At 51.0% G+C, this 14,741-nt stretch overlaps 1 protein-coding gene across 1 annotated transcript in view; it reads left to right on the plus strand.

Moving 5' to 3' along the window:
* The window catches only part of PITPNA (phosphatidylinositol transfer protein alpha), a 44,678-nt gene that overhangs the window by 873 nt on the left and 29,064 nt on the right, over positions 1 to 14,741 (plus strand). Inside the window, exons 2-4 of the mRNA XM_010373503.2 lie at positions 3,282 to 3,312; positions 9,602 to 9,747; positions 14,179 to 14,270. Coding sequence (XP_010371805.1) covers positions 3,282 to 3,312; positions 9,602 to 9,747; positions 14,179 to 14,270 — 269 coding nt within the window. The remainder of the gene's footprint in view (positions 1 to 3,281; positions 3,313 to 9,601; positions 9,748 to 14,178; positions 14,271 to 14,741) is intronic.

Genomic DNA, 14,741 nt, shown 5'->3' on the forward strand with positions numbered 1-14,741 from the left:
GGGATGGGGATGGGGATGGGGAGGAGCGGTCGTCTTAGGCATCGGGTAAGGGGTGGTGGTAAGTGGACACAGGAGGAGGACTAGGAAGTCAGGGCTCTGCTCGGGCGACAGGGGAACGGTCAGAGGAGATAAAGCAGAAGGGACTGAGATGGGGGCCCGAGTGACCGTGGTGCTCAAGCAGCGGGTGCAGAAGAGGAGACTTTTGGAACAAGCTTGGGCTGACTGCTTGGGACTTTGGGGACACTTGGGCGAGGAGGCAAGAAAATGTTGGGTAGAAGGCCAGGAAGTTACCAGGGTCGAGGCTGGCCCCGAAAGAGACTATGTTTGTGGATGAGTATACCTGTTGTTGGAGATGGGGGAGACCAGGGCAGGGCCAGCTGGTTTCTACGGGATTCTCAGTCTTGGTGCAAAGAGGGAAATTCTTTGAGGAATTGAGGGGTCCATGAAGCTGTGAACTGGGGAGAGATGGTGAAGGGGTTGGGGAGTTCTTGAGTAGTGAAGAGGGGTACGTGGGAAACTGGTGACATCTGGAAGGAGTTGCAGGATGACGGCTTTGCTCCTGAAATCCCGGGGACTGGGGGACGGGTGGAGATGTTTGGCGCACTAAATCTTTCAAGTACCAGCTGACCCATGGTAGAAGCTCAGGGTTCCAAGTAAACATCACGGGATATTTTTCCTCCCTAAGAGGAGAGATTGGATGTGTGTGTGTACGTATCTGTGTGTGCGTGTGTGTGCGCACGTGTGTGCACAGAATTTACAGTGAAACCGCTTTCCTGGAGGGAAGCATAGGGCCAGAAGCCCCAGGAGTGGGGATGGCCAAAGGGAGCAACTTATGGGGTGCTCTCGGCAGCCAGGCAGGCGTGCACAGGGCTCTTTCCACTTCATCAGCCAAGGCACTTTGACCATCCCCACCATGCTGGCTCCTTGGAGGTGCTTAGGACATTTAGGGCACAGAGTGGAGTTTGGGTAACAGAGGGAGCCGAGACCCACATGGCATCCCAGCTGAACACCTCATCTGAAGAACATTATTTTGAGGCCTCACCCACTCTGTTTCTTGACATCCAGTCTGATGTGAATTCAGCCAGGGTTCGGAGCTTTTCGTGGTGAGGAGGAAGAACTTTAGGATGCCAACAGGAGAACGTGGTGCACTTTGGGTTTTAATCTTCAGTGCCCAGACTGACAGGCTTTTCCCACCTTCTGACTCGCTTTTCTGTTCCCAGATGAATCCTTAAATCTGTAGAAATCTGTGGTTTTGAAATGAAGGTCAGGCAGGGAAAGGAAGGGACCTTCAGAAGAGATCTGAGTGAGGTTTGAAGAGAGACATTCCTTTCCCCTTCTTTGTTCTCCTCCCCTTGAAGCCTGCAAGGGAAAAGTCCAAGGTGCCGGAGATGCAGAGCCTGCCTGGCATCTGCGTTTCCTTCCTGCCCGACTTGTGCCCTGGGTGTGCATCCCTGGGGCAGGGGCCGGGGGAGGAGCAGGGGCATCCGAGACACTTGGCTGTGGCTGCAGCGCTGCAGCCTCTGGAAAGGGTGCGAGTGAAGGTCACGTTAGAGTGAGCCCTGCTCCAGGCCCAGCCCAGCAGTTCCTCTGTGGCCCTGTCCTTTGGAATTGTACCCGATCGCTGCCGACGTGGTTTTGTTCCTGAGGAGCAAGGGGGCAGTGTCTGAGTGTGCAGCTGTCCTGTCAGCAGCCTCAGCGCGTCCCGTCAGGAATTGGCCCGTGTCACTCTCTTTTGGGTGAGATTTGGTTCCCACCCAGCGTCTGCAGGTTGCCACTGTTGATTTTTCCAACACTTCTTCTAACAGGATTCTATTTAATTTGATTTCTGCTAACTCTTGGATGTGATTTTGACTGCTGTTCTTGAAGATAAAAGGCCTATTGTTTTCTAGGAAGTTTCTTCCGAGGGTGCGGAAATTCCGACCTCCAAGTCGGGAGTATTTTTCTGCACCGCTGGCTTTGTCTAATGGGAGGGGAGCCTCAGTGGCAGCATCCAATAAACTGGAGGATTTACGTTATTTGAGTCGCTCTGGAGGAAGGGAGTTGTTAGCAGGCAGTAAAGATTTGGAGCCCATTTTGTTTTTCCTGCTACTTTCATGCTTGGTGCCTTGCCTTTAATGTGATGTTTTCCTCAGACTCCTCTGTGTCCTTCTTGCTTCCTGGAGGACCTTTGTGGAACTAGAAAATAGCTGTTTACCAGCCTGGAGCAAGGAGCCTGAGGAGTGAACCCACTGCATGAGGAAGGCACAGCAGCTCATGCTTCACTAATGCTTCACTACACATGCAAGACACAAAAGGACTCAGAGGATTCCAGCAAGGGTCTGGGGACCGAGCATCTAAGCTTGGGAACTGGCTTGACTTGTATGGGTAAAACCAAGAGTTTTTGTCTTAGCTCTCCCGCCTCACAGCTTTGAACTGGGAGTTGGCTGTTGGCCTGCATTTCAAATGCAAGGCACCCGGAGAAGTGCTGCTAGCCCTAGCACCTCTGTGGGGTTCTGACCCTGGTGAAGACTTTGCCGGCCGTGGCTTCTCCAGCAGGTCATTGGTGGCATCTCCAGCAATTGGTGGTCATTGAGTTGGAGAAGAAGAAAAGGAAATGATAAATTGGGATTCCTTTGGACAGCTCCTGGAGTTTAGGATATAAGTTGAATGCCCTCTTGGTGGCTTTGTGGTAGCAGCTTGGATTGTAATATCCGGCCCCGAGCAGAGGTGCCTGGTATGTGTTCTTAGGGTGATTAAGGCTTCAAGGGGCTTGGTCCCTTCCTGGCCTTTCCCCTGGAGGACTGTTGTTGGGAGGTTGGATCCACAGCAATGTAAGTCCCCAGGGCCTCTTCTTTGGGTCTGAATCCTCGCCGTGATAGGTCCTCCTGTGTTAACCTGTCTTGCTAGACTCACTGGCAGGTCCTGCTGGGGAATGACTCGTTGGCAAGTTTGGGTGAAGTTAATCATCCGTGTGTCCAGTTCAGTACGTGAGGTGGAGGCCTGGGAAGTAGCTGGGGGAGGCCAGGTTTGGACTGAATCGCAGGGTTCTAACTGGGAGGCTTCCGAGACACAGAGGGTCCTGTTCTCAGAGCTCTCAGAGGGCCATTCTCTGCGGTGGGGGGAGGTTTCGTCATGAGTTTAGTGTCTTACACAATAGAATGCTGACTGGGGGGGGTGGTCACCGCGTCACCGAGTTTAGTGTCTTACACAATAGAATGCTGACTGTTTTAGGATGATGCTTTAAAGAGCCTTGAGCAGATTGCATAGCCTAAAGTTGATATTCTCTTTTTCCTTTCTTATAGTCGAGTAATCCTGCCTGTGTCTGTAGATGAGGTAAGTCCTTTTACTTTCTAGTCCATAGTTGTGTGTAACTATTTGTGACCATTGGCTAAGTTGGGCTCTGAGTGGTCATCCTTTTCATGTAGTTTTCTTATTTGTTCTAACATAAAGATTTCAACTTGAATTTTCCTGGTGCCACTTGCAGTTGAAAAATGGCACTTAATTTTAATATCTGGGCAACTGTGTGCAACCTGCCCCAGCTGTTAGTATGCTGGATGACTCTGAGTAGAGACTAAACCAGCCCCTTTTATCCTTTTATCTGCTGGGGCTGTGCATGTTTGGGGACGCTTTTTTTTTTATTTTTTTGAGACGGAGTCTCGCTCTGTCTCCCAAGCTGGAGTGCAGTGGTGTGATCTCGGCTCACTGCAACCTCTGCCTCCTGGGTTCAACCAATTCTCCTGCCTCAGCCTCCCAAGTTGCTGGGATTACAGGTGTGTGCCATCACACCCGGCTAATTTTTGTATTTTTAATAGAGAAGGGTCTCACCATCTTGGCCAGGCTGGTCTCGAACTCCCGACCTCAAGTGATCCGTCCGCCTCAGCCTCCCAAAGTGCTGGGATTCCAGGCGTGAGCCACCGCACCCAGGCGGGGACACATTATTATTATTATTATTATTTTATTTATTTATTTATTTATTTATTTTTTTTTTTTGAGACGGAGTCTCGCTCTATCGCCCAGGCTGGAGTGCAGTGGCCGGATCTCAGCTCACTGCAAGCTCTGCCTCCCGGGTTTACGCCATTCTCCTGCCTCAGCCTCCCGAGTAGCTGGGACTATAGGCGCCCGCCACCTCGCCCGGCTAGTTTTTTGTATTTTTTAGTAGAGATGGGGTTTCACGGTGTTAGCCAGGATGGTCTCGATCTCCTGCCCTCGTGATCCACCCGTCTCGGCCTCCCAAAGTGGTGGGATTACAGGCTTGAGCCACCGCGCCCGGCCTTATTTTTTTTTTTTTTGAGACGGAGTCTCGCTCTGTCACCCAGGCTGGAGTGCTGTGGCCGGATCTCAGCTCACTGCAAGCTCCGCCTCCCGGGTTCACGCCATTCTCCTGCCTCAGCCTCCCAGGTAGCTGGGACTACAGGCGCCGCCACCTCGCCCGGCTAGTTTTTGGTATTTTTTAGTAGAGACGGGGTTTCACCATGTTAGCCAGGATGGTCTCGATCTCCTGACCTCGTGATCCGCCCGTCTCGGCCTCCCAAAGTGCTGGGATTACAGGCTTGAGCCACCGCGCCCGGCCGGGGACACATTATTGATGGGATCAAGTGTATGCATTTCTGGGACCTCCATGACTCAGCTGGCAAGTGTGCATGGCTCTTTCTGGTTGTGCAGCAAACCAGCAGGGCAGGAAATCTCTTGAGGCCCTCCCTAGTCACGATGGGTGACTGCTGGAAAGACCAAGACACAGAACCCTCCATTTACAAAGGGCAAGGGATAAGAAATAGGCTTGACTTGCCCTCTGTCCTTTTATAGTTCCTGGGTCTGACATCCTTGTACGTGGGGATCTGGCAGCAGGATTTGCTGTAAGAAGGTTCATAGGCCATGCTGACTCAGAGTCAGTCTCTTAGACAACAGAAAACTGTCACGGAACCTCCCTTGTCTTACTCTTTCCCTGAGCTGCTTCCACTCTCCTCTCCTGGCGCAGCCCACCCCACCCCAGCTTCCAGTTAAACTCGAGTTTGGGTGAGGTTCATCAGCCAGTATAGTGCCTCCAGTCACTGGGCTTCGTCTCTCTTTCCTGCAGTGTCAGCATGAAGCTCCTGTGATAACTTCCAGTCTGTTCCAAATATGAACTGGACCTTTGAAAAATGAAATCAGGCCAACAGAGCCTGCAGCACATTTAGCTGAGACACATCCAGGCTTGTCGGCCCCCGAGAGGGGTGGGCAGACATTGGCCCTTTAGAGGATTGCCTCCAGGGGTGGGCTACATACCCGATAAGAGCTGTGGGGATCCGGGGAGGGGCCAGAGGTGGGCCCTGACCATGATCTGGGGGTTCTGGGAAGGGCAGAAAAGAGAAACGAGACTGGGGAACCTGGGAATCTGGGAAAATGAGGGAATGACTGGGTAGGTGGCTCTGATCCCTGTAGGCAATGGGGATGTACCTGGGGCCTGAGAACCAGGTGCCTGGGCTAACAGGTGTTGGCTTGGAAAGGGTCTTGTTAACCCACCTGCTTTGGCCATGCTGTCTGCTTTTTTTTCATTTTATAATATTTCTTTTAAATAGTGGAGATAGAGTCTCACTGTGTTGTCCAGGCTGGTCTTGCCTCAAGCAGTCCTCCTGCCTCAGCCTCCCAGAGTGCTGGGATTACCGACATCAGCCACTTCACCCAGCCTGTGCTGTCTTTATTAAAAATAGCAAGCAATGATTTTCCAAACCAGAAGGCCAAGCAGGAAGGCCCAGCAAGTCCCTCGCCCTCAAACTCAGCTCTTGGGGAGGAGTCCAGTGACGTCCTCTGCTGTACAGGATGATCCCACCCTGATCGTTAGGAACTCGGGATTTCCTCAGCGTGGTGATGGGGGTGAAATGGATCCTTTGATAGGGAGTTTCTTGATGGAACGAAGGGCTGCAGACCAAGGAGGGCCAGGCTGTCCTGGAGCCCCTGGGGCTGCTCTTAGAGTAAGGCTGGAGGGCCTAACACTGATGACTGATGGTGGGGCCAAGACTGGAAGGAAAGGGGAACCTCCACCTTGACAGCGGCCACAGCTGGCGGGTTTTTGCTTGTGGTGGTTTTTCTGCAGCATTGAGGAAGTGGTGGGGCGGAGTCAGGTAGTCAGAGCCTAAGTCTGAGCAGAAGTTTGGGAGGTGAATGCTGATCTGGATTCAGCTGTCTGCCTGGTGGTGGTCAACCTATTCTCAGCAGGAAACCATTGACGAGAAAGTGCCACGTGGCCTGGGTAGGGTTGAAGCAGAACTTAGTTTCAAAGAATTAGAAAAATCTTGGAGGGGAAGGCTGAAGAAGAAACAAGTCATGATCAACCTTCTTTTTTTTTTTTTTTTTTTGAGATGGAGTCTCGCTCTGTTGCCCAGGCTGGAGTGCAGTGGCTGGATCTCGGCTCACTGCAAGCTCCGCCTCCCAGGTTCACACCATTCTCCTGCCTCAGCCTCCCGAGTAGCTGGGACTACAGGCGCCCGCCACCACGCCCGGCTAATTTTTTTGTATTTTTAGTAGAGATGGGGTTTCACCGTGTTAGCCAGGATGGTCTCGATCTCCTGACCTCGTGATCCACCCGCCTCAGCCTCCCAAAATGCTGGGATTACAGGCTTGAGCCACTGCACCCAGCCATGATCAACCTTCTCAGAGGCTTTGTCAGTAACCCCATCCTGACTCACAATTCCTATGGGAACAGCTCAGCGCCATGTGGCTGGTGGATTCGCTTCCTAAATTGGAGGCCATGACTTGAGGCCCTTGCAGTTTTCTGATTTAGGGGGAAAAGTGAAGAAAGAGAAAGAGAAGGTCATGCCTGTGTAATCATTCTGATGGCCTGCAGCAGTGTTTTGGGGGCAGAATTAGCTTCTGGGTGGCCAGAGCCTTTGGTCTAACACTGAGTGTCCAGGCATTGCGCAGCACAGCGAGAATGCCCTGGCTGTGTGACGTGCGTGTCCACCAGTGCTTCCTGGCGCAGGCCGGCCGGGCTGCTTTACTTCTTGTTTGCAGAGATTCGTGGCACCATTCTCCCTCTGGTACCCAGCCTGACGGCCGTGTTGGTGGGACCAGTGCTGCACTGTTGTTTGTGGCATGTTTCGTATCGTATTTCAGGCTCACCCACTGGGCTCCCCCTCCCAGAGTGCCAAAGTGGTGGAGTCTCTGTTTTCCTTAGTTGAATGACTTAGTTCTTTGGGACAAGCGAACAAATCTCAAGAGCAAGGAACATTATCGTAGGTCTGAGGAGGCTGGAGCCCCAGTCTTCTTGGAGTTTTTTAAAATCTGATTTAATGATCTGACCCCCGCACTCCTCCTATCTCCGCCCCATCTGAGTCTGGCTGCTTTCCCGGGGGGCAGAGCAGCTGTGCCAAAAGGAACTCTGTAACGTGAAAAGCGCCCTTCACTTGTGGCTTGTGCAGGCCAGTCTTCCTTACCCCTTTAGATTCACAAAACTGCCTTCACTTGTCTCATTGGGATTAAAGGATCAGAATATCAAGAGAGATTAAAGGGGGAAGATGCCAGCCAACAGGCTGATCCTCTTAGAACCTGCCCTCTGATTCCTGCAGCTGAAGGAGAAACCAAGGCGATGAGTCTCTGCCTGGGGGCCCCCTTCCCAAGTGGCACCACTAGCCAGGAACCTCGTCCCCTGCACCAGGCCCTCTCCCCAGCCTGTCCTTTAGAATTGCTGAGTCAGTGGTTAGATGTTCTTACGACTCTTCTCTGAAACGGAGTTTCTGCTCCTTCTTAGGCACCCCTGGCTCAGCCAAGCCCTGACCCCTTGATGGGTTTTCATGTGTGCCTAGCTAGGTGGTGGACTTGGAAAGGCACAAGGACAGCTTGGGGCTCCAGGGGACATTGAGGCAGCACTGATGCAGCTTAGGATTAGCAAGGTCGAGGTGACTGGCTTTCACCTAAATGTTCCTCTTTATGGATTTAAGTGAGCCTTGATTGCTTGCCCCTTTTCATGGCATTTTGTTCTGGAATTTTGCTTTGAAAGTTAGGGCTCTTTCAGCCTTTTGGTGAGCAGTGAATTGTCCTGGTCCTCTGCTTCACCTTCCAGATTTTGCCCAGAAATTTCCCTGCAGTGCTTAGGAAGCTGCCTGGTAGAGCAGGTTTCTAGGTTTGAGGCGAAGCAGCTCTGGAAGCTGCCTGTTCCCTGCTGTTGCAAGCAGTGATTTAAGTGGCAGCTGCCTAGAGATACATCCTTTCTGTTTTAATCTCAAAGAGAGAAAAACCCGGTGCCTGTAGTCCCAGCTACTTGGGAGGCTGAGGCAGGAGAATTGCTTGAACCCAGGAGGTGGAGGTTGCCATGAGCCAAGATCGCACCACTGCACTCCAGCCTGGCGACAGAGCAAGACTCTGTCTAAAAAAAAAAAGAGAGAGAGAAACACCCTGGCCTTCCCCCCCAGGGGTACCAGGAGTTGGGGGAGAGGACATAGAGCTCGAGGAAACCCTTTGTCCCCCCTGCACCCCTACAGCATGTGGGGTAATCCCATAGCTTTTTCCCTTTGTCTCACACTCCCTAAGCTGTCACGCCTGATAGGCACAGGCTGTGGTAGGAAAGACACATCTGTTGGTGTAGATATAACTTCCTGCGTCAAATGTTGCTGTTCATTTTCTTTTCACCTTGTTTCCTCCTCTGGACGGCTTTTCAGAGAAGAGGGCAGAAGGACTGAGTCCGGGCACTACCTAGGTCTTTGGCCCTAACACAGCCATCCTGACAGGGTCAGAGGAGGCCAATCATGTTGACTGGTGACCTGATAGGGTGGCATGTGACCCAAATAAAGGAAAACTAGGCTTTTGCTGTGTAGTAAGTGCCAACACAAAGGGTGTACCCAGCTGGCACAGACTGTGGGGCAGGAATGTGTAATATCTAATGTGGGAAGGGGGAATACTTGCTTCGGCCCCACGAGGAATCTGGAAAGTGTCAAGAGGTTTCATTGCCTGAAAGAGCTACTTGTGGGGTGAGGAGAGGCCTAACACTGGAGAAGAAGCAAGTAGATGAGCCAGTTTTACCATCGAGGTTGTGGATTTCACAGAGCGCTGAGCACCTTTCTTTGACAAGAAATCATATCTTAGGATCTATTTAAATGAGTGAAATCAAGTGATTTCTAGCAACCAACCCAGATCTTCCGGGGTCTTAATACCAGAAGTAGGTTCAGCACAAAAGCTCCTTTGGACTCTGTAATCTGTTTTCTGCATGGTGGTGTGAGGTTAAGTAGATTCACCTGCCTCTTTAAATCCTGACAGATTGGCTGGGAACAGTGGCTCCTACTTACAATGTCAGCACTTTGGGAGGCCAAAGTGGGAGGATGGCTTGAGACCAGGAGTTTGAGAGCAGCCTGAGCAACATAGCAAGACCCTGTCTCTACCAAAAATAAAAATAAAAATAAAAATAAACCCTGATGGATGATGTAAAAATGAGAAGGATGAAATAAACATGTCTGATGGGTCAGGAGGGGCCATGGAGCAGCATTCTCTGTTGCTTTGGGTGGATTTGGGCAAGGCCTGATGGGAAACTTCCAGAGTGAGCTCCTGCATGAGGAGACCCCAGGGTGATCCAATTAGACACTAACTGGCAGCTGGATTATGTGTAACCATTGAGAAGAGTCTGTGTTGAGAATAACATCTGTCTCTGTTCCTTTAGTATCAAGTAGGGCAGCTGTATTCTGTGGCTGAGGCCAGTAAAAATGAAACGGGTGGTGGCGAAGGCGTGGAGGTCCTGGTGAATGAGCCCTATGAGAAGGACGGTGAGAAAGGCCAGTACACACACAAGATCTACCACCTGCAGAGGTATGCAGCGCGGGCAGCGGGCTGGATGCTGGCTTTCGTGTGTGTGTGTGTGTGTGTGTGTGTGTGTAAATGAGTGTTATTTCCTGTATTGTTTTATATAGATGGACTTATACTAATTGTTATAGTTTAACAACTAATGTTAATAGTTATATACTGACTATATAAATGTTATACTCACATTTATATAGATGGGAATATACTATTCTATTTTCTTTGGTTACTTATCACGGCTGCCTCTCTCAGCCTGTTCTGTCTGCCTCAGTCTCTGAAGCCCACGTAGGAGTCACAGTGTCATGGGGTACAGCTGTGCTGCAGGTTGTCTAGCCCTCCTCTCCTGATGCGTGTGTCAGTCATTTCCGGATGCCTACATCATCCAGTAAAACTCCTTCTGTGTAAATCTTCTGCTGTCCTTGTATACGCAGACCTTTAGCAAAGATTCCTAAAACTGAATTCCTAGAGTTGCTGGGCCGGTAGGATTTTAAATTCTGATACTGTGGGCCGGGCGCGGTGGCTCAAGCCTGTAATCCCAGCACTTTGGGAGGCCGAGACGGGCGGATCACGAGGTCAGGAGATCAAGACCATCCTGGCTAACATGGTGAAACCCCGTCTCTACTAAAAATACAAAAAAACTAGCCGGGCGAGGTGGCGGGTGCCTGTAGTCCCAGCTACTTGGGAGGCTGAGGCAGGAGAATAGCGGGAACCCAGGAGGTGGGGCTTGCAGTGAGCTGAGATCCCGCCACTGCACTCCAGCCTGGGCGACAGAGCGAGACTCTGTCTCAAAAAAAAAAAAATAAATAAATAAATAAATAAATTCTGATACTGTGAAATCGGTTACCAGAGAAATTTTGGTACCTCTCTTTGGATCAAAGGCATTAGTATTTTTAAGTGAAGCTTGAACTGATACGTGTACTGGAATCCATATCAAACTACACAAATTTGCTGAATCCCTAACCAAAAGAGTAATACTTCAGTAAACTGTGAGCAGACCCAGAGGGCATTGATGATATTAATCATACATCAGCTTGAATGGAAGTCAAACCAAGCTAGTTTTAGCAGCTCTCCAGAACTGGAAAAGGTAAACCTGAGTCTTTTTAAAAATTGTGGTAGGCCGGGCGCGGTGGCTCAAGCCTGTCATCCCAGCACTTTGGGAGGCCGAGGCGGGCGGATCACGAGGTCAGGAGATCGAGACCACCCTGGCTAACACGATGAAACCCCGTCTCTACTAAAAATACAAAAAATTAGCCGGGCGAGGTGGCGGTCGCCTGTAGTCCCAGCTACTTGGGAGGCTGAGGCAGGAGAATGGCGGGAACCCGGGAGGCGGAGCTTGCAGTGAGCTGAGATCGCGCCACTGCACTCCAGCCTGGGTGACACAGCCAGACTCCGTGTCAAAAAAAAAAAAAAATTGTGATAAAGTACACATAACATAAAATTCACCGTTGTGACTGTTTTTAAGTATCCAGTTCAGTGACATTAAGTCCGTCCACACTGCGGTGAAACTGAAACCTCGATGTTAATTTCTAGTCTCTGAACTGAACTGAAATCAGTTGACTTTCATTTGGGAAAAGCCCAACTTCACTGTGGTCTGTCACTTTGATGGTGTCAGAGTACTAACGCCAGAGGGTCCAGGACCTCAGTGCCGGGGTGCGAGGAGAGCAGTGCTGTGCAGCGGGGAGGAACCTCGCCATCACTCAGTCTCCTTGCCAGCACACTTTTTCTCCATGTCTCTATTGCTCCTCCTCTGGTATTTGTATTTCTTAAAGAGGATTTTGAAAAGAGATGGTGAATTGGTATTTTAGGTAGAAGGGACCAGTTGTTTCCTCAAGACTAAGTTGGTCCAACCAAAGTGACAGAGACAAGGTCTCTACATATAAAAGGTGGGACCTGGCTAGGCACTTCGGGGACTCACGCCTGTAATCCCAGCGCTTTGTGAGGCCAAGGTGGGCAGATCATTTGAGTTCAGGAGTTTGAGACCAGCCTGGGCAACATAGCGAGACCCTGTCTCTACAAAAAATAAACAAAATTAGCCAGGTGTGGTGGCGGGTGCCTGTAATCCCATCTACTCAGGAAGCTGAGGTGGGAGGATCACCTGAGCCCAGGAGGTCAAGGCCGCAGTGAGCCATGGTCACACCGCTGCACTCCAGCCTGGGCCACAGAGTGAAATTCTGCCTGTCTTCTAAAAGAAAAAAGAAAGAAAAGGCCAGCAGTAACTGCCGCCGCTACCTCTTCCCATGGTGACAAGAGAAGCTTGACTGTGTCAGCCATCTGGCTGCCCAAATCAGAAAACAGAGCCCGCCCCCCACCACACACACACACACGCACTCGTCCTTCATATCACATCAAGTCCTGCTGACTCCATCTCCTTGGTGTCTCGAACATGTCCCTTCCTTGCCTTCTCTTGCCTGGATTACTACAGCAGCTTCTACTGAGTCTCCCTGCCTTCAGTTCTCTGCCCTGCTTCAAGTGTTCAGTCTGGATGATCTGTCACTCCCAGCGCCACAGCTACCGACGGCTTCCCTTTGCCTTCGCAATGAAGTCCGTGCTCTCTGACATAACTTACAGGACCTTTTAGCCAGCCTGGGCAACATCACAAGACCCTGTCTCTACCAGAAAATACAAAAATGAGCCAGGCATAGTGGTGTGCACCTGTAGTCCCAGCTACCTGAGCCCAGGAAGTCAAGGCTGCCAGTGAGCCATGGTCACACCACCGCACTCCAGCCTGGGCGACAGAGTGAAACCCTGTCTCAAAAAAACAAAATTCTTTTAGGATCCAGCTTCAAGTGTCTCTAACTCCCCACCTTGTACCTGCACAGGTTACTCGAAACTTCTCCCTCTTTTCTACAGCTTTTCCCACCCCACCCCCTTCTGTCTCTTAGCTTAGCCCCACTCTCTGTTCCATGCATTGGTTCATCCTGACTTTCCCTGCAGAGCCTGCCCGGTGCACTGCATGTCCCCCTTGTGTTCTCACAGCACTCCGCCGCCCAGGGCCCTGTGCCCACCCCATTATGGCATGAACTTACCATGTTGTGCTTGGCCTCGTCTAGTTACACGCCCCAGTAGACCAGAAACCCCTTGAGGGTGGGAGCCACATCTCTTTGTTTCTCTGTGTGTCCCCATGCCTGGACCTAGAAATACTGGCCTGAATTGGGATGGCAGTGAGTTCGTGAATCACAGAGGTCGCCCCAAGTGCTCCAGGTTAGCTGTTTGCTCTAGTTCGCTCTTAGGCCTGAGGCACTAAAGCTAATGAGGTTGCCAGAGCTTGCCAAAGACTGGATAGATTATCCATTAGAAACCAAGGATGGCTGGGCGCGGTGGCTCACGCCTGTAATCCCAGCATGTTGGGAGGCTGAAGTGAGTGGATCACAAGGTCAGGAGTTCAAGACCAGCCTGGCCAATGTGGTGAAACCCTGTCTCTACTAAAAATACAGAAATTAGCTGGGTATAGTGGCACGTGCCTATAATCCCAGCAACTCAGGAGCCTGAGGCAGGAGAATCGCTTGAACCCGGGAGGCGGAGCTTGCAGTGAGCCAAGATCGCGCCACTGCACCCCAGGCTGGGCGATGGAAGGGGACTCTCTATCAAAAAAAAAAAAAAAAAAAAAGGCCGGGTGCGGTGGCTCAAGCCTGTAATCCCAGCACTTTGGGAAGCCGAGACGGGCGGATCACAAGGTCAGGAGATCGAGACCATCCTGGCTAACACGGTGAAACCCCGTCTCTACTAAAAATACAAAAAACTAGCCAGGCAAGGTGGCGGATGCCTGTAGTCCCAGCTACTCGGGAGGCTGAGGCAGGAGAATGGTGTAAACCCGGGAGGCGGAGCTTGCAGTGAGCTGAGATCCGGCCACTGCACTCCAGCCTGGGAGACAGAGCCAGACTCCGTCTCAAAAAAAAAAAAAAAAAAAAAAGAAGAAGAAAAAAGAACTGAGTGGAAGAAAATATTTTGTCCTAAGAGACAAATGGGTCTGAGGCCCTCCTGGCCTCTCAGAGCTGATGAAAGCAGATCAGATAATCCTGGATCCTATACCCAAGTTAGTCAGCCAGTCACCCTGGCTGGTAAACCCAGACTGGTTCATGCTTGGAAGCATCTCTCCTTTGTATGTTTTTCTCGCACCTTGTAGTATAATGCCCTGGGCCCAGCGACCTCTGGAAAAATGTGTAGTGCTGATGGAATGGGTGATAAGCCACAGCAGGTAGCCTGGGGTCTGCTGTGCTGTTCTGTTTCTGGTGGCTGGTGGGGCACATTGTGGGTACGTGTTAGGAACCAGCCAAGGTGGGGTGTCGGGCTCTGACAGGTAACTTCTCACTCCTACCAGTAACCTGCTCATCTCATGGAAACTTGCTTGTCAACTCCCCATGAGGAAGCTGGATCTGAAAAGCCTCTTGTCTCCTTTCTCTCTTCCATCTCTATTTATAATCCTTTTTTTCCCCACTATAGCAAAGTACCCACGTTTGTTCGAATGCTGGCCCCACAGGGAGCCCTGAATATACACGAGAAAGCGTGGAATGCCTACCCCTATTGCAGAACCGGTGAGTGCAGACGTGGCCACATCGGCCGGGTGGGGGAGCAGCAGGGCTCTGTGTCCCACCTGCATGTTCCAGATGAGGTCAGGGAAAGGGTCAGGCTGGGGCCGCTTCCAGCTGATGGTGGGTAGCAGTGCTGTGTCCAGCACAACGTGGTGGACAGCCGGGTGGGAATCAGCAGTCGTCATGGCCTGAGAGCATACAGCCAATCTCTCACTTGGGGATGCTGTAATAATTTTGATTGTTGTTATTCATGATAAGATTTTAGTATATTTTTCTAGTCATTTTTGTTTTTATATTTGTTCATTTTTTTGGAGATGAAGTCTCACTCTGTTGCCCAGGCTGGAGTGCAGTGGCATGATCTCGGCTCACTGCAAACTCTGGCTCCTGGGTTCAAGCATTTCTGCTGCCTCAGCCTCCCAAGTAGCTGGGATTACAGGCGCACACCACCACACCTGGCTAATTTTTTTTGTATTT

Source organism: Rhinopithecus roxellana, chromosome 19 (assembly GCF_007565055.1).
Source record: "Rhinopithecus roxellana isolate Shanxi Qingling chromosome 19, ASM756505v1, whole genome shotgun sequence".
In the NCBI taxonomy this organism is placed as follows: domain Eukaryota; kingdom Metazoa; phylum Chordata; class Mammalia; order Primates; family Cercopithecidae; genus Rhinopithecus; species Rhinopithecus roxellana.